This window comes from Lycium barbarum, chromosome 1 (assembly GCF_019175385.1).
Source record: "Lycium barbarum isolate Lr01 chromosome 1, ASM1917538v2, whole genome shotgun sequence".
NCBI classification, from domain to species: domain Eukaryota; kingdom Viridiplantae; phylum Streptophyta; class Magnoliopsida; order Solanales; family Solanaceae; genus Lycium; species Lycium barbarum.
The window spans coordinates 143,855,694-143,882,379 of NC_083337.1; the positions used below are offsets into that span (position 1 = coordinate 143,855,694).

Consider the following 26,686-nt stretch of genomic DNA (forward strand, 5'->3'; position numbering starts at 1 on the left):
TTATTTTGAACTAAACGGTCCAGACTCTCCAGGTCAGATAGAAGGATATTTCCGTCATTTGAGTCACCCCCAAAAAATTCGAAGACCCGCTTAAAGCTTGGCATGATACAACAAAGGGCGGCAAAATTGGCCGGCCTTCACGTGAGATGTCTTCATCAAGGTCGTCAATCTCGCCATTCCGTTCACGCAAAACGACGTCGTCTTCTCCTTCTTCTTCTTCATCCTCCAAGCCTTCCTCAACTACTTCATCCAAGGTTCCGGCAAAATCATCTCTTTCTCCGCTGACTCCTACATTGGAATCTTCTGGAAAGACTAATAAGGAGAATGTTACTGTTACTGTTAGGTTTCGTCCCCTCAAGTGAGTCATTTCCACACACTTCTATATCCTGTTTGCCTTATTTTGAAAAATGCTTTATGAAAAAACTGCTTTTGGCGAAGCAATTTATGTTTGTCCAATTAATTCAAAAATATTTTTATCAGTGATTAGTATGCTGAGATGGATGTGCGGGCATACCAGGAAAGATAGGATTTGGAATGAAGTGATTCGGGATAAGGTGGGTGTGGCCCCTGTGGTGGATAAGATGCGGGAAGGGAGGTTGAGGTGGTTCGACCACGTGCAGCGGAGATGCCCCAGTGAGGAGGTGTGAGACATGGCAGTGGTGGGCCTGAAGAGAGGGAGGGGTAGGCCGAAGAAGGCCTGGGGAGAGGTGATTCGGCAGGACATGGCGTTATTCCAGCTTACCGAGGACATGACCGGTGATAGGAGGGGGTGGAGGTCGAGTATCAGGGTAAAGGGCTAGTGGGGGGCCGTGAGGTTTCCTTTCTCGTATTAGGAGTATTTTTATCCTGCTTCTATGTGTTGGTCTTGTCTATCTTTGCTATTTTATCATGACTTCGTTGCTCTTGCTATTTCTCATTTTCACATGGTTTTGATTTGCTTGTCCGTATCTGACTCTTTTCCCTTGTTTCCCTTGTTTTCCCTGTTTTCTTTTGAGCCGAGGGTCTTTCGGAAACAACCTCCCTACCTTTCAAGGTGGGGGTAAGGTCTGCGTACACTTTACCCTCCCCAGACCTCACGTTGTGGGATCCAATTGGGTATGTTGTTGTTTTAGCAGTGATTAGTGTTTGGCCAAACTTTCAAAATGTGACTCTTAAGTGTATTTCTCAAATGTGCTTTTCAATAAAAGTGTTTTTTGGGGAAAAAAAAACTACTTTTTTTAGCTTTTACTCCCTTGAAGCATTTATTTTCTCTCAAAATTTTGTCCAAACAACTCACTTTTTTAAAATAAGCACTTTTGGCCTCCAAAAGCTTGGCCAAATAGGCTATTAGACTGGTCCGTTAGCTGAGTTGTTGCTGATGATGACCAGTGGATTTTTTTAAATCTTTTGCAGCTCTAGAGAGATTAGGAAAGGGGACGAGATAGCTTGGTATGCGGATGGTGATCATACGGTTCGCAATGAGAACAATTCCAAAGTTGCTTATAGTTTTGGTTAGTGCTTAAGACTTGGTGGACTGTTAGCTTTCATTTTCTATCTGTATGTATGGAAGTCTTTGTACTTGTAAAAATAATGTACTAGTTCATTTGTCAAAAAATACGACTAATGCTGCAGGAGGTACAACTCATTCAGGCAGGGCTGCTGTCTGACATTCCCCCATTTCTCTTTTTTTGCCAAAACCATTTTTTATTGGTCATATCTGCCTGTTTGAAAGGTTCAGTCTATGTTGCTGTATGAGGAAAACTAAATTGCATAGGTACCAAGCTTAAATTTGCTGAGAGCTTCAGTGGGAAACTGGGAATGTGATGTAAAGGAAATAAGAATTGGAGGAAGAGAAGGAAAAACAAGGGCGAAAACTTTTGATTCTATCATAGTATCATGTTTAAATATTAAAGGAACACAAAGGAGATGCAAGCATGGACATGCCATTTCTTTATTTATTAAAAATATGGAAATGTCATTTCTTTCATACAGATAAAGTTTTTGGTCCTGCAACAACTACACGCCATGTTTATGATGTGGCAGCTCAGCATGTGGTGGGTGGTGCCATGGAAGGAATTAATGGTAATGATTCTTGCTTATATGTTGAATTTAACGTGCAACGTTAGAACTGGAACAGAGCCATAATATACCTTTTCCTTTTAATTTTGGTACTTTAAATAGAAATTAAAGAGGATGATGGCTCATTTTTTTTTTTCTTCCTGGGGTTCCACCTGCTGATTTAACTTAGTGGCAATTTCTTTAACTGCAAACTGTAAATACAAGATCAGTTTACTTATTATAAGTTTTTATATCATACAGTAATATGTCAGTGCTGGAGAAAAACAACCAGTATATCCTGACTTTAGGGTTTCTCTACCAAAGCAATTTCCATCTTCCCTTCTTTTCCATAGATGTATCAATTCATCCCTTGGTACTCCTTTGTGCACTAATTTCTTTGGGAGGCAAACGATTCGGAAATAATATAGTTGTGCTTCATACTGCAACAAGTTAATTGAACAAGGCCTTTTACTTGTTTGCAAAATTCGTAAGATTTTCACATCCATCTCTTGTTAGAGGAACGTGGAACTAAAGTTACAACTCTTTAGGGAATTTTATGTTCTATATTTTGTTGCTTTAATGAGTAGGATAATTTAGTCATTGTTTTTTTCGAAAACAAAAATGGCTATATTGTATATGCATTGAAGTGACAGATTGAACATGTGAGTCATCAATTGACATGGTATTGGGGCTAACTAAGTGAGAACTGAGAATTATGTTTAGGCATTAGTATTGTACACTAAAGTACTCTACGGTATGGATATAGGAGACAGTTCTTGAGACTAAAGACACCGCTCATTCCTCCACATTTTACAGGAACTGTATTTGCTTATGGTGTAACTAGCAGTGGAAAGACTCATACAATGCATGTAAGTCATTTATTTAAGTTTTCGTTAATCCTTTTAATCCCGCCATGCTTTTTGGTGTCTTTTAATCCCGCCATGCTTTTTGGTGTATTCGCTTGAATAAGATTATAGATCCAACACTACAGGCATTTTGAAAATGATTATAGCTCCAACATTGTTGTCAATTTGCTGGCAGTGAAAAGTAAATCATTCAGCCATCGAAGAACTGATGTACGTAAGTTGTAGAGGCCATATGTTGATATGAAGAACGTGAAAAAGGAGAAAGAAAAAATACGGAATGTGCTTCTTGATTATTCCCTCAAGGAGTTGGATATTTAAACAGTGTTTACAGGAAATATGAAAAAGAAAAGCGTACAAATAGCTGTATAATTGAGCTTGTCAATAAGCCTCGAATATCGACTTGGGAGCTTCAAAGCTCCCCTTGTACTATAACTAGCTTAACATTTTGATAATTAGAGTATCCACTAGTTCGCATTCTTACATGCTGGTTTCTTCCAGTATAGCCAAAGTATACGTCCTTGAAATGAAAATATTTCTATATTTTGCCACCCTGATCTCTTGGAAGTCTTTCAGTTTACCCAAATCTTTAGTCTGTAATTAACGAACAAGATGTTGCTTGAGCTGAACAATGTCTTCATGATCATCACTTGCTATGACAATGTTATCAACATGAACAACCAAGATTATGCGTCTGAAGTTGGAAAATGCTTATAAAACGCATAATTATCAGTTGGACCTCAAAGCATGCCAACTTTTAGACGACACTGCCAAACCATGCCCTTGGTATTTGCGTAAGACCATGGAGGATTGACGCAATCAACATACTAATTCAGACTCCTCCAGAGCAGCAAACCTAGTGGTTGCTTCATGTAGACTCTTTATGAAGTTTGCTTTTCCTAGCAATTCCTACTCCAGCTCTTCCCCACCACTTCAGGCTTTGAACTTAGGAAGCCGAAGCTAAATAATTTGAACTTCCCATTAAGAGTTCCGAAGTAATCATGAGACTTGAATTTCTAAATCCCGCATTTTGAAACCAAACACATCAAACCCAAAAGACATGGTTGGATTGCAGAGAGTTCTAACTAAATATTAGGAAACAGCCATAAAAAATGGCTAAAACATCTGGCCAAAGAGTATATTTCAGAGAATAAAATCAGATTTTGCCTGAAAAACTTCCGTGAAAACTGAACTGGTACACTGCAGACTCCAACCGAACCCCAGAGTGCAAGAAACAATCAGAGTCGTCGCCGGAAAATCAATGTAATCGCTTGAAATTGAAGTTGGTAAAAAGAAACGCTACCAAATAGCATCCGAAGAGTTTGGGGGAACTCAACTGGGGGAGGCATAACTCATGAAAAACTTCCAGCAGCGCCCGCCCCCCCCAAAAAAAAAAAAAAAAAGCTAGCAAGCAGCATCTAAAGAAGATAAACTACTCTTTTAATCTTGCCACCATGATTCAAAGAAATTATTTAGAAGGCTAGATTTGCCTGTAATCATTATCGTTAGAGTAAACTATGAGAGCGATTCATTTGGTGAGAGGTGAGTGCTTAATTTACTATGAGTGGACACTTTGACTTTGTACAAAGCCATCTCTAGAAGAAATATTAAAGACAAGTTTCGCTGGACAAGAGGTTTGTATTAATTTCATGCAGAATGCTTGTTTATATGAACACGGGAGTGATTTCCAATCAAGTGTTAATACGGAAACTTTAATTCTTGATTTTATCTGCTGGTTCTTAATTGTAAGAGTTATTGGTTAGCTCCACCGTCAAGTTAGACAGAGATATATCCCTTTCCATCTGAAATATTCTGCTAAGTTTCCGTCATGTTTTATAGGGAGAGCAAAAGTCCCCTGGTATTATTCCACTAACGGTGAAGGATGTCTTTGGCATTATACAGGAGGTACTGGCTACCCAGTTTTCACGGCTTAGCAAAAAATTGGTTCTGTCGTTTCATGAACTTCAATACTATTTCGAGAACATTTCATACTTTATAGCTAACTTTTAAATGTATTTGTATCAGACACCTGGACGGGAGTTTCTCCTTCGCGTCTCTTATCTTGAAATATACAATGAGGTAAGGCATGCTTTCACATTTTTCCTCAAGTCATTAATTTGATTTTAGTGTAGCTTACGTTCCAATTTTTTCGTTCTGATCAAAACAACATTTAACGTACTTATTACTCTCAGAGGGAGATAGAATTGAGGGAAGATGAAAAATAACTGCAGACCTCGAGGAGCTCTGTATAGTTTAATTCTATGTCTTGTGAATAGAGTTGCTCTAATACCAACTGGCTCATCTTTTTGTACTTCAAAGGCGTGAAATGTAGGTGTGATATTCTTAAGTATGAATGGCATATGCTGAAAAGCGGGCTTACTGTTAAATTTGTGCTCCGACTGTACCTGCTGGCGGTATATATCTCTACTTTGTATATTACCCTCGTCCATCACCATATCCAACCTGAATGAGCTTAGGCATTTGGGTATCCACCAGTTTTGACTCAATTTGATGCCCCAATCCCAGGAAGTTCTTTTCTTGCAATGTGCTGGACACCCAAAAATGCTGAATGAGTTTAGGCATTATAAGATCTTTTTTACTTTGAATTAGTATATTGAAATGCTTAGGCGACCTCAAGCTTCAGTTCTAAAAAGAGCAGCTTTAAGAAATTGATTCGTAGGTGAACAGCAATTTGGCCCCCAGGGAAATACCGCGAAAAGAATAAAATACATGTATAGGGATGCCAATGCCTTTTCTATGGAATTTCTTTCCTTTTCAGCATGAGGAGTCAGATTGAACTCTACACTTGTGTGGGACCTTTGCTCTAACAGCAGCTAATGGTATCTGCTGAGAGAGATGGTTGAGTAGGATGCTGTTGGCAGCCTGTATTTGCATTATAGTTTAGCGTTTAAGCAATGAGTTTCTGAGCTAGCTTAACTGATCATTTATTTGTGTGGACCACTCTACTTACCATATTTCAGAAAAAGGAAACCCACGACTTCGGTTTTATCCTCTTCCTTCTGTTTTGAAAATTTGAAAATAGAATTGGTATAAAAATGTTAAAACATAATCAACAAAGGTCGGCAAGCTTATTCAGTGTCATCTACTTGTATATCAATCATTAAAATATTGAACTAGTATGTCTTGCCATTTGAAAATGACCCGAGGTAGAAAACGCCACCAACATCCAAATGAATAAAATGTTCTCACTCATCTCAATTTTGTTAACATTAATAAAAATCCCTAGTTGCATTGAATTTGCTAGGTGTGTCTCCTTATATGGTCTTGGCAATCCTGATCTCATGAGCTAAGCTTTTAGGGCTAGGTTATGATCAATGTCCATTTTCATTACATGGTACCGGAGCTAGATTCATCCCAATTCTTGGTTTACCCAATGTTGAGTTAAGTGTCTTACATTTGGGTGAAGGAATTCACTGTTGTCTCCTTACGCGGTTTTGGACGATCCTCACATCATGAGCTAACTTTTGGGTACAAAAACTTTCATCGAGCCTAAAGGCTTGATGAGAAGCTTGCATACCGTTCTCTGAATCTTGCTGCTTCAATACACAAACACATACATTTATCGCAGTGTATGTGTTTCATTTGTTTATTTAAATTTCAGTCCTGACTTACTGCCTTAGTAACTTCTCTAAACTTGTCAAGTTTACTAGTGTTACATTTAAGTGATCAGCGCGCTAGTTGAATAAGCCACTTCAATGTTTATGCTTGTCAAAATTGCAACAAGATTAGCTGGTTAATCCCAGCTATGAGCTGGAAAGAGAAGCAGCATTCGACTTGCTTTTAGCTCGTAATTCTGATAAGCTAATAACTTAATGCATCCAAATTTTATAAACTGCAGCAAAGGGGTATTAAGTGATCAAACATTAAGGTGATAAGCTCTCTCAGATAGGCACTTGTTAAAGGGTTCCACGCTGCACTTTGAACCAATTAGCAAATTAACATTGAAATCTCAGGATATCGGTATATGATGCTGTATTCGTTTCTTATTTTAGGGTTCAATACCAATTCATTGAAATTGACCTTATGTTTATTTTAGGTCATCAATGATTTGCTCGATCCAACAGGGCAGAATCTAAGAGTACGAGAAGACGCTCAGGTTCGTGTGATTGAGTGCATGTTCATGGTTTTTTATACAAGTTTACTTCATATTGTTTTATCATGTAATAAGCTTTTTTAAATTCTTGTTTTATGTTGTCGTTAGTGGCTTTTTATTCTCTATTAATCAGTGTTATCAAAAGCGAAAAGCGCAATAAAGCTCTAAGGTCAGCTGGGGCTTTAAGCGCAAAACGTAAATAAAGTGTGGGCTTTAATGAAAAAAGGCGCAATGGTGCAAAAATACAAATCTATGCAAGGTAAGGCTGCGTACAATAGATCCTTGTGGTCCGGCCCTTCCCCGAACCCCGGGCATAGCGGAAGCTTAGTGCACCGGGCTCCCCTTTTTATATGTGTTTAGTCCAAGACTAATAATAATAAGCATGAATAACAAATATGTGGACAAATGAATAGCTCCATGGAAGAATATGTTACTGCTGAAACACGGAAGAATTGAAATCTTAGATCAAAACACTATGTATGGATGGTATGAACTGCCTAAACAAGAATTCTTTGTAAAAACATTACGATAAGTGAAATATGAATTATCTAGTGTCACCCCTTCAAGAGAGGCTCATTGGCCAGGAAAAGTATGTCTTAGAGCCTTGATGATGACATGAAGCGCACATAAAGCGAGGCGAAGCGCTCAACGCGTTTTGAGCCTCGCTTCAAGGCTTAAGCGCGCCTTTGACAACTCTGCTATTCATATGCATTAGTTTCTTCTACTATAATGAGCTACTTCCTGGAAGTTGCACGTCTATGTTTATGATCTGGTTAATGGTAACTTTACCAAACATTTGTAATGGATGTTTGTGCTGTTTGACACCCTAGAACAGAAGATTTTATTTGAATGTAGTCTAAATATTAAAGCTTTTTGACATGGTCATGGAGGAGGTGCTTATGCTAATCCTTCCGTTCCTTGCTATTAGGTCTGGTTCACATTATAGGCGTGGTTATAATTTCACGTGTCAAGTGTTCCACGTTTCCCCTTATATGATCATGGCAACCCCGACTCACGAGCTAGCTTATAGGGTTGAGTTGGACCTGAGGTCTTAAGGGGAAAACTTTGATGAGCCTGTTTTCAAACGTGCTTTCTTTATTCATATTCGATCACCATGGGGCTTGTTTCTCTCAATTCAGCCCATTAAGGTGCTATGCGCTTCTCTATCTTTCTCCTAATTTAGCCCATTGAACCATTAACATTACTCAAGGCTCACTTATTAGCTTGTTGAGCATCATATGTCTAGGCCCACTCTTGTTGAGCCTCCTCTCTTCTACATAACGAAAAAAATAAAAAAACAAAAAGTATGTCAAAACAAAATCAAATCCACGTGTAAACCCTAGAACCGAGTTACATGGGCAACAAGATAGTTATAGTTAGAGAATGCTGCAATTTTCCCTTATCAGTTGTGTAAGCATTTCCAAATAAGTTTAAATGGTATTGAACTATTCTACCCATCAGCCAAAGTTTTGCGTTGGGTACTCAGATTCTTTTACATGGTATCAGAGTCAGAATCGTCCGTATTCTTGGTTTACCCAATGTTGAGCCTCCATGTTATGTTGTCCACGATCGAGATGTCCAGCTTTTGGGAGGAGAGGGTTTTAAGTGTGTTGCATTAGGGAATAGACTGTTGTCCTCTTACATAGTCTTGGCAATTTTCACCTTATTAGGTAGCTTTTCGGGTTTAGTTCGGGCTCAAGATTCATTTTTAACACTTTGTATGACAATTTTAATCATGTTTAAGCTCCCGAAAGCTTTGGTCAAGCTTTTTTTGAAATTTCTTGGGGACTTACATATATGATGTGATCAGAAGCTGACAAATTTAATGACATTTCTGAAAAAAACAAGTGCAGCGAGTCAATGTGTAATTTAGGATTAAAAACCATGAAGGGATTGATAAAGCATATATATAATATACTTTGTATGATTGGTTCTTATATCAGCCATAATCATCATGAAGTTATTGCCAATTTGGACTGTCTTTTACAGAGGAGGAACAAAAGAAATCATAGCATCTTATGTTTTAATTTGAACATTTGGGTCGTTTAGCTGTCCACTTTTTGTCTCGGAATTGAATGTTTTGGGGTTGAGTTCGGCCCATGATCTATTTCTTTACATGGTATCAGAGTAGGACCCATCTCACCGATGTTGGGCCCCCACATTAAATTTCCCACGCACTAGATGTCTAGCCTTGGGCGTGAGGTGGGGTTTTGAAGAATAAAAAAAGTACCGTGGTTAATGAGATGAGTGGTCTCCTTACATGGACTTGGGCAATCGCCGCAATTCTCACCTCATAAGCTAGCTTTTGGGGTTGAGTTAGGCCCATGATACATTTCTTTACTCTTTTATATAAGAGGCTTGTGAAGCATCTAAATGGACCTATGGTCCATGAGTTGCACGAGTACTGGAATTTAGTTATTTTGATCCAAAGTTGTCTTTGAAGTCACATTTATTCTCTTTTCTTTTGTTTCCATGTGGACTTCCTTTTCCATGATCCGGTTTCTATTCAGAAGGGCGGTGGGGAGCTTTCTTTTATGAAGTCAGTTCATTAATTACTAAGAAATTGGAGAGCAAATTTCCTTTTTACTGTTTGATGTGATTAGTTTTCTTGAAAGCTGCTTATTGTTCGAAGTTCTAACAATTTATTTGATGAAAATTGCAGGGGACCTATGTTGAAGGGATCAAGGAGGAAGTTGTTTTGTCTCCGGCTCATGCACTTTCCTTAATAGCATCTGGTGAAGGTTGTAAAAATTCGCTTTCGTCTCTTTATACTAAAGAAAACATTGCTATCATTACCTGCATGTTTCTTTTCTCATCGCAGTTAACAATTTGTGATACTTTTTTGTTATAAGTAATCGTATTCTATTGATCAGGAGGTCATGGTTATATTGACAACCATAAAAAATGTTTCATGAGGGAATACCTCAGGGACAGCCTAAGAGATTGATATCATATTTACACATTCTCTCTGATTGTTAACATGATTCTTGCAGATTCTTAGTAGAATCAAAGATAGAAGTAGGTCAGTGTATTGCTAAGAGCTGTTCGTCAGTGTAAGATGTCCTCTAGTAGATACACATTGCATCTTCCATGAAGTTAACTTTTTCTCAAAATTCCTGAACTACATCCCAAACCATCTTGATTTGTGGTTTGTGCAAGTGGTATACCGAAATATAGAGTAGGAAAAGTTCCCATGAGCCCTAATGATCCCGCCATGATACTTTTGTTTCAACCACCTCCACTTTTTTGGGTTTTATCTTTCCAAAGACTGGAATTCCATTTTGTAAGATCTTTTGCCAATTATCACTTGTTTGTAAAGAAATGGATCATGGGTCTAACTCAACCCCAAAAGCTAGCTCATGATGGGAGGATTGCCCAAGTCCATATAAGGAGACCACCCATTTCATTAACCGCCGATGTGGTACTTTTTTCATTCTTCAACACCCCACCTCACACCCAGGGCTGGACATCTGGTGCGTGTGCAATTTAATTTGGGGGCCCAAAATCGGGTGAGATGGGTCCTGCTCTGATACCATGTAACGAAATGGATCATGGGCCCAACTCAACCCCAAAAGCTAGCTCATGAGGGGAGAATTACCCAAGTCCATATGAGGAGACCACTCATCTCATTAATCACCGATGTGGTACTTTTTTCATTCTTCAACAAGCTAAAACCTCAACAAGCTAAAACGAAACCCGACTCCTGGCTTCCTTCTGCTATCTTCGGTTATTTCCGTCTGTCTATGTTTTATGGTTTTCACCTTATTTGTCCTTTAGCTTTTAAGCTGTTCAGACAATATCAACTTTTCTAGTTTAATCTACTCTAACCAATGTTGGAACCATCTCATGTATGGTACAAGTTTTTGGGCGATGTATCACAAAGCAGTTGGGGACATTTGTTTAAAACTGGTAACTATTGTGTGTGTTTGTGTCTATATATATATATATATAAGAGGGCAACACAGTACATGGGTTGTACTGAAACCATATTTACAATTGTACTTCAGAAGCTAAACTGATCTACCTCATATTGAATCTAGCTCATCAATTATGGTAGCAGTATCATCTGAAAATATCTGTTTACACCAAAAACATAAAGCAAAAGACAATTCAGTTTGATCTTCTGCATACTATTCTCTATATTTTCAAAACATCTTGAATTCCTCTCCTTCCAGATTGTCCACCAGATGCAAGCAGGGGCAATTCTCCATCTACTTTTGTTCTTTGCCATAGACCCTGCTTCCTCCCAACTCTGTAAAGCTTCTGTAATCTTTCCAGGCATGATCCAGGATGTGCCTTTAAGGTTAAAGAAAATTCTCCACAGCTGTTCAGTCACTTCACAATGTAGGAATAGATGGTTAGCTGTCTCTGCTTTATCTCCACACAAAAAACATTTGGGACACAATGTTATCTGTCTTTTCATTAAATTTTCCTTGGTGAGGACAGCTTCCTTTGCGAAGAGCCACACAAAACAAGCTAATTTGTGTGGGATATTAGTTCTCCAAATATGTTTCCAAGGCCAATTATCAATCTGCTGATAAGACCGATTCATCAACCTATATGCAGTTGGCGACATTTTTCATCTACACTTATCTTAAAATGTACTGATAGGTAATGAGCTCTCCCCAAAAGTTTGTGCCCATCACACAAGCCAGCTCCAATGAAAGCAAATTGCGGAGTCTGTTTCATTTGCTAATCAATTAGCTTGGTTTGTCTTCTTCAAGACATCTTAATCATTTATATGACCTTGATATTCTTGCTTTATCCCAAGTATAGATATGCCACCATTTCACTCGATTCCAAGGCAAACTTCTTAACATGTATCTTTGGCTTTGATGGCACACTGAACAGAGCACAGACATGTGGGATCAACCAACTTTAATTTACTGAGCAGTCGGAGCCATACAATATTCACTCTGGTAATAGCTATTTCATTTGTTCCATTGTAACTGTGTACTTCTAGTGTATTCATTGCGTTCAGAAAATTGGCAAGGATGTCTTCCTAGCTCTGTTCTAGCTGATAAACAATTTATCTGTTGCTAATGATTTGTTGTTGGATATTCAATAGCTAATGATTATTATCTCGCTGTTTGAACGCACTTTTGTGTAAGACTAGTGCAGTCTAGGTAAGTGATGGAAGCAAGGAAAAACATTTTGTATATAATAGCGCAAAACTCAAAGTGAATAATTCTGGCACACATTTAAGGGAAGTACTATTAAGTTCGCACTTATATGCTCTGGTAATTTTAATATGTTTTGGAACTTGAAAATTGGGGGCGATGACAAAATAAGTAATTAATTCAATGTGTGCTGCTTTGACTTAAGATCAAGATGCATGCTGACTAAAGCTGCCAGAGTTGGATTGTCAGCCAGTAATTATGGAGGGTCCTAAGATTTTCGAATGCTGTGTCTTTGTTTCATAAAGGAAATTTTATGAAATCATCTTCTGTGTGATTTTGAGAATAATTTTGATTATGTTGCCGACCACAATCAGAAGCTCAATAGGTTATATTTATTCCTTTTGTCCCATTTTATGTCACATAGTGATTTTCCTTAAGTCAAATTTGCACTATTAAATTGAATATTGGACATGGTTTGATATTTAAATTAGCATAAACAGATGAACATCGTTAGAGTTCCATATGGTGGTAAAACATAAAAAACTCTCAAGAAAATTCTGGTCAAAGATAAAACTTGTTTGATTCTCAAACAGCAAATCATTGGTGAAGCCAAATTTGCAAGTTCCACTATAAATTTAGACCTAGTACTGTTCAGTATCTCCAATATTTAGCTTTTATTATTTGGCATTGATGGAAAAATCCTGAATTGCTGTTGCACATCTGCATGATTTTTGTATATATGGAGTTCTAACGAGTGGTTTTCTGTGCCAGACAATTGAAAGCAGTCCACGAGGAGGTAGTCAAGGGGAGGAAGTGGCACTATCACAACTGGTAGCTCGTGTTACTTTTGTTTAATCCTTTTTTAAAATTTACCAGTTTGCTATTTGATGTTATAGTCCTATAGTTCAGTAAAAATACAAATTTTCTACTAATGTTGTCATTATGGTGTTCCGGCATTATAATTTATCTTTTCGTTCTGTTTTCACTATGCTGATCATGCATGCTGTCCTCGAATCTTGTTTGTAGCATCTAATTGACTTGGCAGGCTCTGAAAGTTCCAAGACCGAGACAACTGGGTTAAGGAGGAGAGAAGGTTCATTCATAAACAAAAGCTTACTCACTCTTGGCACTGTAAGATATTTCTTTCACATTTTTACCCATTAGGTCTTCCCTTGTCTAAATTGATGTATCTTTCACTTTATCTTAGGTTAAAATTTTTCTTGAGCATCAACAGTCCCTCTCGTTTCCCCCAGATTAAATGCTGAATTCTTCTTCAGAATGCGCAAAATAATTTATTTAGCTGTTACCTATGGAGTATAATGCTGGAATTTGTATATTGACTTACAACAATGCACGATGCAGGTTATATCTAAGTTAACAGATGAAAAATCCACTCATATCCCATATCGAGATTCAAAGCTTACACGTCTGTTGCAATCATCACTCAGTGGACATGGTCGAGTTTCTGTAAGTTTTAGTAAATCAGCTCTCCAGCTGTTGGTCATCTATTTACAATGTTTTGAAATGTTCCCCTCTGAGTTTGAGTTGCATGGACCCTGCCCCTCGTTTACCTCAGCAAAGAAGGCAAAAAAAAGAAAGAAAAAAAAAAGGCGCTGATTCACTCTTTTGAATTTTTCTAAAGCTCATTTGCACAGTAACACCAGCCTCCAGCAACACAGAGGAGACGCACAACACCTTGAAATTTGCACATCGAAGCAAGCATGTGGAAATAAAAGCATCACAAAATAAGGTGAGATTATGAAGGAAATATAAGGAGCAAAATTCTGTTGCTATAACAGAGCTGTCCAACCATTGTAAGTATACCCATTATGTTTTTTGAACTGTTTCAGATTATAGATGAGAAGTCTCTCATCAAAAAGTATCAGAGAGAAATATCCTGTTTGAAAGAAGAGCTTGATCTTCTAAAGCGCGGAATTATGGAAAATCAGAAAGTGGGACCCAGTCAGGATGATCTGGTTAATCTGAAGCTCCAGGTACGTCACATCATTACTGTGAGAAATAAACACACCAGCTTGTTAATCTGAAGCTCCAGAGAACCCTTTTGTATAGAAATGGCGTCGGTAACTATTTTGTCTACCTGATCCACGTCTCTTTCAACAGAGGCTCCTGTGGACCTAGGACTCATGGAGCTCATCAATAATGTTTTTGCTTGCTTATTAGAAAAAGACCCGCTCTGATTCCTTTCTCTCCATAGGGTGTAAATATGCAGCAAGGGGGTGGTACACCTTTTTTGTTTAAATTGTTAGGAAACTATATGAAATACAACAACATACCCAGTTTAGTCCCACAAGTGGAGTCTGGGGAGGGTAGAGTGTTCGCAGAAGTTACCCCCACCTTGAGAGGTAGAGAGGCTGTTTCCGATAGCCCCTCAGCTCAAGGAAAATATATGTAATTCCAAACATATATACAGAAAAAGATATGTAGAAAATAAAATGCAGCGATGACTTAAAGATATACACAGAAAATAAGAAGGCAGCTTCCCAGGATATTATGGCTTATATTACATGCCCATTTAAATGGTTTATATTTTTCATTATTTCTGTATGTGATGCAGTTGGAAGCTGGGCAATCACGATTGGAAGAGGAGGAACAAGCGAAAGCAGCATTGATGGGAAGGATTCAAAGATTAACCAAACTAATCTTAGTTTCCACAAAAAGTACGATGCAACCTAATATCCATGAAAAGCCTGGCCACAAACGCAGACATTCTTTTGGAGAAGACGAGGTAGCAGCTGGCTTCTTATACATGATGTGCTGACTAGTAAATCTAACTGATAATACTTTGTCTTACACAAGTATCGAAGTCATATTGCCAGATATGGAGCGCTTTTTTTGTGAATGAATGTATTCATATGATCATAAAATTTTCTCATCTTGTTCATGTCTATCTTCATTGATCATGCAGCTGGCTTACTTACCTGATAGAAAACGAGAATACATGATTGTCGAGGATGCTGCAAGCATTGATTCCGAAATATCAGCCGATGGAAGAGAGGGTGTCATGAACCTTGATGAATTGGTCAAAGATTTTAGAAGAAACAGAAAGAGAGGGATGCTTGGCTGGTTCAAGTTAAAAGTAAACTTCTAATATTTCTCCATACTCTTCATAGATGTATGGTATAAGACCTTGTCAGAATATGACAAGTCAGAAGTGCGCCATTAAGTTTCTAATGCTACTGCAACACTGAATCTCAGTCATTAAATTTTTAGCTGGTAAAATAGAAGATGAATGTTTCGTATTAGGAAATCAACGAAAGAAAGTTTAAGAATAAAAGAAATTGGCATATGTAAGGTTGGGTGCAAAAGATTCAACTCTTAAGAAATGTTAGCTAGATATCAGGTGAGTATGAGATTGATGGACAACAGATGGATACGTCTTTTCTGGTTGGCATACTTTTCAGATATAAGAAGATCGAACAATTCACTTCGGCGGGCTGGTAATCTGTTTCCCATACCCAGACTTAAGATAGAAGAATAAATTTGTTATGGCATGAAATGGAACATTATTGTCAAAACTAAAAGGTAAAATGTGCAGTGCTAGATGACAAAACAATAAAATAAAATAGAAAAGGTAAAAAGGGAATAATTTGGGGAAACAAGAAGAAGAAAGCTAAGATGAAGGGAAAAATGATACATTTATGTTGTGTCATACAAGAAAGATACATTGAACAAGCTAAATCTTTTGATAAGGTTTTACTAATGTTGGAGAAATCCCCGTACACAAGAAGTATACTACAAAATAGAGAATCCTAGACCAAAGTATGGTTCTCTACAAAGATCACCCTGTCATCTATACAGAACACAGACAAGAACCTCATGGTTGCACCAAAAAGAAACTATGGACATGAGGGCCTGAGGCTACTCCTAACATGTACGACGTTGTCCTCAACCCCTTCAAAATCTCTCCTAGTCTTCTCCTTCCAGACTACCCATATAACAGCTAGTGGAGCTACATCCCATGCCTTGACTCTTCTCTTGCTTCCTCTGAAAGCCGAGCTATATATGTCTCCTTAACTATTCTCGGCATGATCTGTAGTACTCTAAAACCAACTCAAAATCTCCCACCACAGGCGCGTAACTACTTGACAATGTAATAAGAGGTGATCCACATTTCTCCCAAATATCTACACATATAACACCAACTAACATGTAAGATTCTCCTCTTACAACAGTAAAAAATATGTAAGATTCTCCTCATGTTCTCGGCAGTCAATATTGCTCCTTAGCAGCAAAAATGCGCAAAGAAGCATACTTTTCTGGGCCCTCTGGGTATCCAAATCGAAAGATGTGGAATATCCACTTCATTCCTTTCCAATAGTATATGGTAGTATGATTTGATTGAGAACTGTCCATCGTGCCCATCTCCCATCTCCACTCGTCATGCACAAGACCCACGAGTTGAACAAGCTAGATGAAAGATCAAAAGAGCAAAAGGAAAAACACAATAATAGCACAGTAATATTCATCTCCTAAGTATCAGAATTTTATCCTCTGTGTTTGTACTTCAACTATGATCTGTGCAAACAATGATTCTTATTCAGAAGTTATTTTTTTTAAAATCAGCCAAAATTTATGGTGATTATTCAGGTACTCTGTTCTAAACTACTAATGATTACTGTCTTGATATGATATCAACGGAAGACATTTGACTCATAGAAAAACATACTAATGAATAGTTGATGGTGCAGAAGCCTGAAAATCTGATTGGATCATCACCAAATGCTGATTATGAAAGCTCTGCAAGTGGTTCCCCTGCATCTTCATTGAAGTCATCACAAAGTAGAGTTACTTTCAGTGATATGAAAGAAGGGCGGAGAAGATCTGTTAGTAAGCGAGGGGATGATGCTCCAGCGGTGGATTCTGTTCCAGATAGAACCCAAGCAGGTGATTTGTTTAGTGCAGCTACTGGAGGTCGACTTCCACCAGTAAGTTTTCATTGTTGTTTTAATTTCTGGTCGGTTGAATTGAAGAATGAAGAAAGCAGATTGGAAATCTTTTTGTAGAAGTTAGTTTGTCTTGGGCATTTGATGTAATTAGATGACATGTCCCATCTTGTTTCTTCAATAATATGCTTGGCTTTAAATTCTTTGCCGAAGACTTGGTAAATTTCTACAATCACTATTGATATGACTCTACAAGTAGGGGAGAACTGAGAGGAATAAATGTAGTTGATCCAGTAAATTCATTCACTTGTTTTAACCTGCCAGTTTCTTGCAGTTATCTGAAACAATCTGCTCTGCACCACCCCTTCAATTTGAGTTTTCCTCTTATTATTTAAAAGAATTTAATTCAATACAAATTATTTTTTATAAATTGTGAAGATGATTCTTGCCCGTTCTTATGCTACTTATCTTAACCTGTGATTTTCAGCACTTATTATGCTACGAAAAAAGGTATGTTCTCTGGTCCTCCTTAGCGTCTTCATAACTTTGAGGACATATCAGACATTTTAGCTGCTACACAAAGCATCAAACTCATTACTCATCTATATTTTGCTGTAAGAGTGTAAGAGTTAGATTAAATGGTTATGCATGCTTTTTCCATATGGTCAATCTTCAGTTGAAGCAGTTGGATTTAAAGCTGTTCTTCTAAATAGGAAGAGATGGAAGGCTTTGTTTAGAACTGCGTTTTGTTTTTCGTCAGAAGTAAATGATTTAATGAACTTATGACGATGCATATAAGGTGAGATCAAAATTTCACTTTAGGTTGAAGATGCTTAGAAACGGAAATATACAATAGCTTCCAGGTTTGACTATGTCATGTTTTCGAAAATTATGCTTTTGTGCACCCTGTCAGGTTAATTTATGCTAAACCGTCAGCTTCTGTAATCTCATGGATAATGGTTTTACAGTCGTCCTTTGCTTATAACTCTGCTAGGATGCTCAATCTTCTTTTGCAGACTGGGACCACTATAACTGATCAAATGGATCTTCTACACGAGCAAGTGAAGATGCTAGCTGGTGAGGTTGCATTACGTGTTAGTTCTCTTAAACGAGTATCAGAGCAAGCAGTTAAGAATCCTGAGGACTTGCAACTTCAGGTTAGCCATTTATTAACATTGATCTTTATATTATCTTTCCAGATATAATGGATACTGAATGTGTATATTACTAATCATCCCTATATTTTTGTCTCATGATCAGGAGCAAATGCGAAATTTAAAGAATGAAATAAGAGAAAAAAAGCTTCAGATATGTGTTCTAGAGCAACGTATGGTTGGATCAGTGGAAATGATGCCACAAGGATCAACCAATATTGAGATACCTCAGGTAAATTTGAAAAAAACATGATATGCATAAATACTTATAATCTATCTGGAAAAATTAGGAGTTTCATAGGAGCATACATACTTCTAGTGAACCTCTACAGATGCTACCTAATCCAGAATGGCCTAAATTGATAAAGTCCAGAATCCTCGAGCATTGTTGTGATGGATGTATGACCAATGCGATTCACTTGGAATTGGGCCGAGTCCAGTAAAACCTTATTCTTTCACTTTCTTGCACTTGTTGGTTTGGTTCGTAATGGGGCAGGTTCCTTTGAAGGTTTGTTTGATCTTCTTGGGCTCATTTCTTGTCATCTTTCACTTCCATCTTCGGCAAATACTCTTTTTATACATATTCTTAAAGAATCTTGCAGTTTCTAAAATGACCATAACCCTTTCTCAGAGATAAAATCCATAATGATCTCTAGTATAACTCCTTGGATAAAAAGAATCTGAGCATCCAACTGAAAACCTTAAGGCAATGGATGGAGTAGTTTAGGACCATTTAAACCCCTTCGGAAACCCTTTCGCGACCGATTAGGAACAGATGTTGCATTCTGGAACACACTCCTGCACGTGTAATCCCGTCGTAGGGTTTCTACATGGATTTGATTTTTTCTTAAAGTAGTGAGAAGAGGCTCAACAGGAGTGGGCCTGAAACAAAGAGAAAAAGCGGTTGTTCAAGTGGGCTTACCAGTATTTAGCTTTGATATCATGTAAAGAATTTGAGCATCCAACCCGAAATCTTAAGGCAATGGGTGGAGTAGCTCAGGACCAGTAAACTCCTTTGGAAATCCTAACACTATTCACTGAAAGGTGTCCAACTCCTAGGGCAAGCAGGAGAGTTAGAGGGATGGAATAACAAAAGGTTATGTTAGTGCTATCCATTGAAGGACGCATCCCAAGTCCATGTCTAGTTTCTTACCATGAGAAATTTCTTATCACATAATGGCATTTGAATTGTGATCCTCACTTAATTTGCAGGCGTTGTCCAAGTTAGCTACTCAACTAAATGAAAAGACTTTCGAACTGGAGGTATGGTCAGCTCTTTGAGCTGTATTAAACTCGATCATTGGATATTAATAGCCTAGTTAAATGCTGCTGGACTAACTCAACTTAGTTTGTCGCCATGATTAGATTAAATCTGCAGACAACAGGGTACTGCAAGAGCAACTAAAATTGAAGGTAGATTTGTAGTCTTTCTATGGTCTGCTATTCAGATGTTACATTCTTCTGAACTCTAATGAAAATCGTTGGTCCCTGAAGATGATGGAGAATTCTGAGATGCAAGAAACTATCCTTCTGCTGAGGCAACAACTTGATTCCTTGTTATCAGAAAAAAGTTTTACATGCCAGCAGCAGGATGCAGACTATGACGCTGCCACACTTGCAGTGTATTCGGAGGGACCTATAGAAGCTAAATTTGAAAGGGGGGCTGGGGTTAAGTCATATGAAGACAGAACTACGAATGAAAATACACAAACTAGTGATATGAGATCAAACAAAAGATTTGTGCATGAAGTCCCCAATGACTGTAGTGTTGATGCATTTTTGAATTCTCAGCTTCTTTCACAGGTAAGCTTTCCTTCAATTCATATGCTCTTGATTTAAATTTTGTAAATATAATATTATATTATGTTTTTCCTCCTCTTAGGCTGCTGAGATAGAGTCCCTGAAACAAGAGAAGGAGCAAATTATCGAGGAGAAGGAAGCAGTAGAAATTCACCATCAAAAGCTAGCTGAGGAAGCTTCTTATGCAAAAGAGCTGGCGGCAGAAGCAGCAGTTGAACTCAGGAACATAGCTGAAGAGGTAACAAAGCTCTCCTACCTAAATGCCAAACTTGCTGCTGAAAAAGATGCACCTTGCAAAAATAGCTGCTGTCAGAGATCTGTTTCATTTGATATGAAGCAAAATGGTGATGGTGGAGGTCGACCTAATGCACATGTCAGGAAGACAGAAGATCATTTATCAGTGGATGAATTGGAGCAAGAACTGAATGCACGACACCAAAGAGAAGCTTCTTTGGTTGCTGCATTGTATGAGAGAGATAAAATAGAAAGTGAACTGCGTAAACAACTTGATGAAACGAAGAGGCGAGAAGAAGATATGGAAAATGAGCTCGCCAATATGTGGGTGCTTGTTGCGAAGATGAGGAAATCTGGTCCTGTTCCCCAGACTGTCTTATTTGAGGGGTCTGATGTGTCTAATATCCTGGAAGCAAAATCAAGAAATGACATTTCCTTGTCCAACAGTCATTTGGAGAAAAAAACTAGTGAGACATTTGAAAACATTCCTGCTGCGGATACATCGGAAGAATTGAAGGCTCGTTACCATAAGGAGAGGAAAAGGTGCAAGGAACTAGACGATTTAGTTTCAAGATTAAAGGTATGTTTTTCCCATTTCCACGCCTTATTTAAGTTGGTGTCTTTGATTAATATGCATTTTTCCAGTGTAATGAATTCAAAAGAAGAAGAATCACTTAGCAAATTTTTGCAAGAGCCAAACGAGAGAGAGAAAGAGAGAGAGAGAGAGAAAAGGGTGAATTTTTCACAATGAATCAAAGATTGAAGAGATTCATCCACGAGTTACACACTTTCACAACTGATTCTAACTGAATTCAGGAATACAACTAACCAACTCTGTGAACATTGTAGCCAACTATTTCTGTGAACTATAGGGTCTTTCATCACATGACCATTATTTGGCTTTCTTTTGCTTCTTTATTGTTTGTTTCTTCTACTCTTTCTTGATGTCAATAATTTCCTTTTTTCCTTTTCTCGTCTGTCCCGTGCTTCATTTACTAATCTTTGCTCTTGATTTATAGGCTGGTGTTTTGAAGAAGAAAAAAAAAACTGACCCTTGCAATTGAAGCTAATTAAGTAAATAATTAAAGCAATTAAATGCATTAACTTAATTCTTTATATGGCTGATTGATTGAAAAGTAATAATCACTTTTTCAATTGAGGTTATCTTTTTGTGGGCATGTTGCAATTACATTTTAATGGTGTTTGATTCGTGTTATTAAGCTTAATATTGTCATAATTGTTTATTGGATGCCAAAACTAATGATTTGAATAGCAACTTTCATGTTATAAGTACCAACTTTTTATTTGTTACATAACTTTTGTTTTCTATAAATTGTGTGTTTTACTTTGAAGAACTCTATGAGCCTTGCTTCTTCTTAAAGACTCAGGAGTCTTGTCGTTGCGTATTGCGCTCCGCTTAAGACAATGTCATCAATATGGCATTTTAATGATTACAAGATAAATCACGTTTTTACTGGATTTTAGGGTGATGATTTGGGTGGCTTGGATATTAATGCACTCGAAGAGCTGCAAAGCCTTCATGTTGAGGCCATTACCAAGATTTGTCGTGCAAAGGTTAGAGCGCTCCCTGTTCTAAATTTATTAATTGAATGAACATGAAATGTTCTTTTTCCACTTTATTTGTTGTTCTGTTAAGAATCTTTAGATCATTATCGCTGCGTGTGTTACTCATGCTGTCTTGCAACAATTATCATCTGAACTTGCATCTACTGGAAGGGATAAAAAAAAATTTAAAGAATATTTTTTTGAATACGATCTTGTTAACATAACCCTTGAATGTGCTCAGCTAAGTTTGGTCTCCAGCTTCTACTTCCAGTCTGCCGAATATGGTAGAATCTCCCTTTGTCTGGAAAAGATTAACTTCAGCTTCTATTACCAGTCTACCTGATATGGTAGACTCTCTTAGTCTAGAAAAGCTTCGTTTCCGGGCTGTTCAAAAAAGCATTCCTCCTTTATATGTGTCCTATTTCCTTGGTTAATTTGTTTGACCCATCTCGTTTCTCAAGTCATTTGACTAGAAAACTCTACTAAAATGGACTTAGATTAATTAATTCATATTTTTTTAAAAGTAAAACACAGATATCCAGAAACTTGATGAGCTGTACTTTAAGTTGCACTTTCTTTATATCAAAATGACAAAAGAATACATATTAAAATGAAAATGAAAATTTACTTACTTTGGATCTCAGCCAAAAATGTCGAAACAACACTATTATTTTTTATTTTCCAGATGAATTCTGTGTTTCAGTATCAGCACTAACTATTACCTCACTCCTTTGTCATTTCATTGTTTAGTAAATTTCTGCATTGCCGTTTTGAGTTTACAATTTTATCTTACTATATCTGAATGTTACCCTCAAGAAATTGTTTTCAATCTATCTAATATGTAGGTTCCATTTCTCACAGGTATTACGCCAATGTCACTAAATTGCAGATGTAAAAATCAACTGGTCAATTCACCACCGCCAAAATTTCATATAACCAGCAGACACAGTGGGGGGGCCAAAGTGTATAGCTAACTGAGATTCAAAGCCAGTAGAGGATATTCGTTGACATGTACTATAATATGTATTGTCATAAACCCGATATCTTTGGTGTTATGTATTGTGATAAACCCGATATCTTTGGTGTAGCCGTGTAGGTCATAGGGAACATTTCAGTGTAAGACATTTGTACTCCCAGTGACTGATCAATTATGTATTTGTTACTCTACACATTTGCACAAAATGGCATGAAATCTGCCATAGCTTCTCATTTTGTCACCTTACTTTCTGGCTTTCCGCTTCAAAGAATCAGACCTTGCAGGGCATGTTCCTCCGTATATGCCCATGTTCGTAGGGTATGCATCATAATAGCCTTCACCATAATCACTACTAATGCTGTTCATGAAAAGAAAAAGTTTTTGGTTAGCAATACACTAGCCCCAGTAGTGAAAAGCAAGAAAATGTATAATAGAGTTTATGGCGTTTACGGGAGCTTGTTGCAGTTTGCTGGAAGCCATCCAATACGTTTTTTCTCATTATCGTATATCACCATTTTGTCTAGTAAAGAAACATCTGTATATGAAAAGAAAGAACAGGATTAGAAAAGATCAAATGGACAAAGAACTTGGACACCAGCTCTTTTCAAAAACTAGTTTTCCCCTTGAGTACTTATGCAGAATAAGAACTGCATTTTCTCTTAATTTTGTTGATGCTGCTCCATCATTATTGTTAAACATTATGACAAAGAAATCTTGCAATATGCCAGATCCTTTAAACAGGACACTATTCTGGGATACACAGACTGATTTCGCAAATGTAAGATTTTAAGCAGTAATCTCGTACCTCCAATCAAATTATAATTTCCTAATCCAACTTCTGTACCATTCAATATGCCCAAGCATACATTACCATGCTCCTGAGAGAATAAGGGCAAAAATCAGTTGACGATATAGTCCAGCCATAATTTAATGCCTAGGGAGCAGTTCAAAAAGTGCTTACAGTAAGAATAAGATAGGCCTCGGGCAGAAGCTGGAGCTCAACATTCTTGGCTTTCATGAAACTCAATGTTACTGGCTTGAAGTAGATAGCAGCGTCATTAACAGATTTGAAGGATTTGGAGCCACTCCAGCAGACGGGAAGGCTTTTGTCATCCGCTGCATCAGTCAGCTGCTTTGCATTTATGTTTTCCTTCATCTGATGAAAGATTATTGTCAGCGCACAGAAAGAAAGTCAAGCATTTAGGACTATAATAACACTTCCCCATCTTACCGAAGACACCAAAATATCATAAGCTTCAGAACTAAAGTAACTGAAGGTACTTCCACTGTCAAAAATAATTGGAAGATCCTTAACTCCTGTGGCCTGCCCATCAAATAAGAGCTCCGCTGATCCCAAAGAGTAGTGCTTTCTGAAATCATAGAAATACATCAACATCTTGTTCAGAATGTTCCAAACGTCCAAATACAAACCGCATAACATAGCAGGGGACATACTCCGAAGATGTTTGCTCTATTGGTCTCCAAGCAATTCCAGAAGAGGGTAGAACATCATCACCGAAGAAAAGAAACCCTCCACCTTGCCCACTTAAACAGTGACCCACTACATTTCTGATAAGACCCAAGCCACTCAATTGTGATACAATGCTTGATTCTCCATCCCCAAGACCAAGAATTCCATCCGTAAAAGGCGCATGAGTAGAAGCTGGCACTTCTTGACTGTAACCGCAACTGCAGAATATGACTCAATTCAGTTTTATTTTTGGCAAGTCAAATTTTTACTGATAAACAACAACTTGATATCAATTGAAACACCGAATTGGTGTCAAAGGGTACGTAAGACAACTCATTCAGAGCTCATAAATCAAAAGCATCGCATATTTAAAAATGAATACAAGTGGAAGATACAGAAAGGTCACTCGAGTTGTTATTAAGGTCAGCTACAGGTACTCTAAATGTTTCTCACCCAAATACTAGATGTGGAACAACAATGCTACCATTGGTGAATCTTAGTGGAAATGTGTCTTTGACCAGCACGCCCAAGGATGAACCACGATCTGCATACGCAACCTCATAATCGCATTGCTCCTTAGGGTCATGACAAAGATGGTTCTTGGGCCAGTGAAGGGCCGTGCATACAGGATCCTTACATGTCACAAGATTTTTATGTGGTTTGTAAAGACTGTGAGGGGCCTGCAAAGGTGCATATGCATGCAGATGTTAAGACAAACATAGACTAATGCAAATATCAGATGAATTGATGATCTTTCAGGGTGACATTTACTTCAAAGATTTAAGTTACAGAACAAGGAAAAGGAAGTAATTTACCGGGGTGCATTTTGCACAAGGTGCATCACACTGTAACCAAGTTAGGTCACTACCAGTGTCTATATCGAGAAAGTAAGGTTTGGGGGGTTGGCCAACCTCAAGTGTCACCTGATAATACCTGCACGTAAAGACACCACCTGGATTTAGAAGAAAGAACATGGATACAAAAAGTATGAGTGTTTCAAAGTTTCAGACAGAGAAAAAAAATGAATGCCAGATCTTGATACGTACAGATAATCCTTTTTTCTCTAGTTTCTCGGATTTTTAATAACAGTGGTGTCTGGTTAACTACCTCTCACCTTCACCAGTACTGCATAACTTTGTCTACCAACACTTGAAATGTAGTTTTTTCCCCTCTTGAGATTTGAACCTTCTGTCCTATTGTCTATTGGTTCTTACACATGGGCGGAGCCACCTTAGGCAAAGGGTGGTCCAGTACACACCCTTTGCCGAAAAATAACGCAGTGTACATAGGTTAAATGTTAGCTATTATGGGTATATATTTAATTTTGCACACCCTTAACACAAGTGAGAAGAAAATTTGCACGCCCTTCGCCAAATTCCTGGCTCCGCCACTGTTCTTATAGATGATTGTGTCTTGATTACTTAAGAATTCTCTTCCCCTACTTGCAAGACCCCTATAAAATTACATGTAAGTGTGAAGAAAAATTTGACTACTAGGTCCTATAAACACAGCATAATGCCATCACTTAGCACTCTTTCGGAAGCTTCAAATCAGTCACAGCTTTCCCTTCTGCTCTAGTACTTCCATTTTATATAGCTAAGATAATCTGTTTGCGTGATATCAATTCCCGGACACACCACCCACCCCAAATTTCTACCTAATCAGCAAGCTATATAAGAATGTAAATAGACCCGCCAATTAGCAAAAGTAGGAGGGAAAAAAAGAAAGAAAAAAGAAATGACTATTACGGTAGTCATGATGAAATCTCCCTTCCCTTTGACAAGCACAATTTGATATCTTATCACTAAACTAGTATTAATTTCTACACAAACAGAGAAGAGAAAACGTACATGCAATTAGCAGAAAGATGATGCAACAGAACCCTTCAAGAATTTGTGAACTTCAATCAAGGGAAAAAAAAAAAAAAGGCTCACTGACAATCAAGAATCTCATATTAATGAAAACACAGATACATTAGAAGAAAAATATGATACAACAAATCCCTTCAAGAATTGGTGAACTTCAATCAAGAAAAAAAAAAAAAAACCTCATTGATCAACCAAATTACCATGAAATGACATTACAAAGAAAGAAGTGAATAGTAGTAAGTACCCTTTAGGATAAACGTTTCCAGAGAGAGGGAAAACAAGAGAGGACCCATATTTTAACTGCTGCTTCTTCCATAATATTGGAAGACTAAATGCACTGAAGCAGCCTTGAAATAAAGTGGATAGTACCAACACCAACAGCATAAAAAATGGTACTGAAAATGGCACTTTCATGGTGATGATTTTGGAGAGACCACAAAATTCTACAGCAAAATCAAGAACTTTCTTGATCTCAAAAAGCTTGTGATCATAAGCAAAAAGTTCAATTTATGCTAAAGGATAATAATAAAGAGAACACAGAGCTCCTCCTCGGTTCACTTAACTCCACAACCAGTTATG

At 37.7% G+C, this 26,686-nt stretch overlaps 2 protein-coding genes across 3 annotated transcripts; one reads left to right on the forward strand and one right to left on the reverse strand.

Moving 5' to 3' along the window:
* On the forward strand, positions 1–22,959 carry LOC132641494 (kinesin-like protein KIN-7C, mitochondrial). 2 transcript variants are annotated; one of them, XM_060358523.1, is made up of 26 exons: positions 225–358; positions 481–788; positions 1,393–1,490; positions 1,972–2,061; positions 2,854–2,906; positions 4,740–4,805; positions 4,926–4,979; positions 6,958–7,017; positions 9,677–9,755; positions 11,866–11,933; positions 12,906–12,965; positions 13,161–13,265; positions 13,497–13,601; positions 13,777–13,884; positions 13,985–14,128; positions 14,710–14,880; positions 15,061–15,231; positions 16,844–17,080; positions 18,055–18,195; positions 18,299–18,424; positions 19,405–19,455; positions 19,558–19,605; positions 19,687–19,995; positions 20,075–20,806; positions 21,712–21,801; positions 22,654–22,959. In XM_060358523.1, exons 4-26 carry the CDS (start codon positions 2,046–2,048, stop codon positions 22,672–22,674), a joined length of 3,015 nt encoding a protein of 1,004 aa, XP_060214506.1. In that variant the 5' UTR covers positions 225–358; positions 481–788; positions 1,393–1,490; positions 1,972–2,045; the 3' UTR covers positions 22,675–22,959. The 2 variants fall into 2 exon arrangements, with proteins under 2 accessions (XP_060214498.1, XP_060214506.1); XM_060358515.1 differs by lacking the exon at positions 481–788 and having other exon boundaries at positions 1–358.
* LOC132641506 (aspartic proteinase Asp1-like) lies at positions 22,685–26,686 on the reverse strand. The gene is made up of 9 exons (XM_060358533.1): positions 26,352–26,686; positions 25,055–25,172; positions 24,693–24,919; positions 24,224–24,457; positions 24,000–24,138; positions 23,730–23,924; positions 23,574–23,646; positions 23,219–23,303; positions 22,685–23,126 (listed from the first exon to the last, which is right to left on the reverse strand). The coding sequence occupies exons 1-9, from the start codon at positions 26,519–26,521 to the stop codon at positions 23,012–23,014; spliced, it is 1,356 nt and encodes a 451-aa protein (XP_060214516.1). The 5' UTR covers positions 26,522–26,686; the 3' UTR covers positions 22,685–23,011.

What these genes read in the sequence shown, in the direction of transcription:
- LOC132641506 (XM_060358533.1), bottom strand. Translation starts at nt 26,521, where the DNA reads ATGAAAGTGCCATTTTCAGTACCATTTTTTATGCTGTTGGTGTTGGTA. An exon ending in CTTGTGCAAAATGCACCCCG is followed by an intron (nt 24,920 to 25,054) that starts GTAAATTACTTC and finishes GCACCTTTGCAG; the next exon opens with GCCCCTCACAGTCTTTACAA. An exon ending in ATAGAGCAAACATCTTCGGA is followed by an intron (nt 24,139 to 24,223) that starts GTATGTCCCCTG and finishes CTATGATTTCAG; the next exon opens with AAAGCACTACTCTTTGGGAT.
- LOC132641494 (XM_060358515.1), top strand. Translation starts at nt 147, where the DNA reads ATGTCTTCATCAAGGTCGTCAATCTCGCCATTCCGTTCACGCAAAACG. An exon ending in TAAAAGCATCACAAAATAAG is followed by an intron (nt 13,885 to 13,984) that starts GTGAGATTATGA and finishes GAACTGTTTCAG; the next exon opens with ATTATAGATGAGAAGTCTCT. An exon ending in CCAATATTGAGATACCTCAG is followed by an intron (nt 18,425 to 19,404) that starts GTAAATTTGAAA and finishes CTTAATTTGCAG; the next exon opens with GCGTTGTCCAAGTTAGCTAC.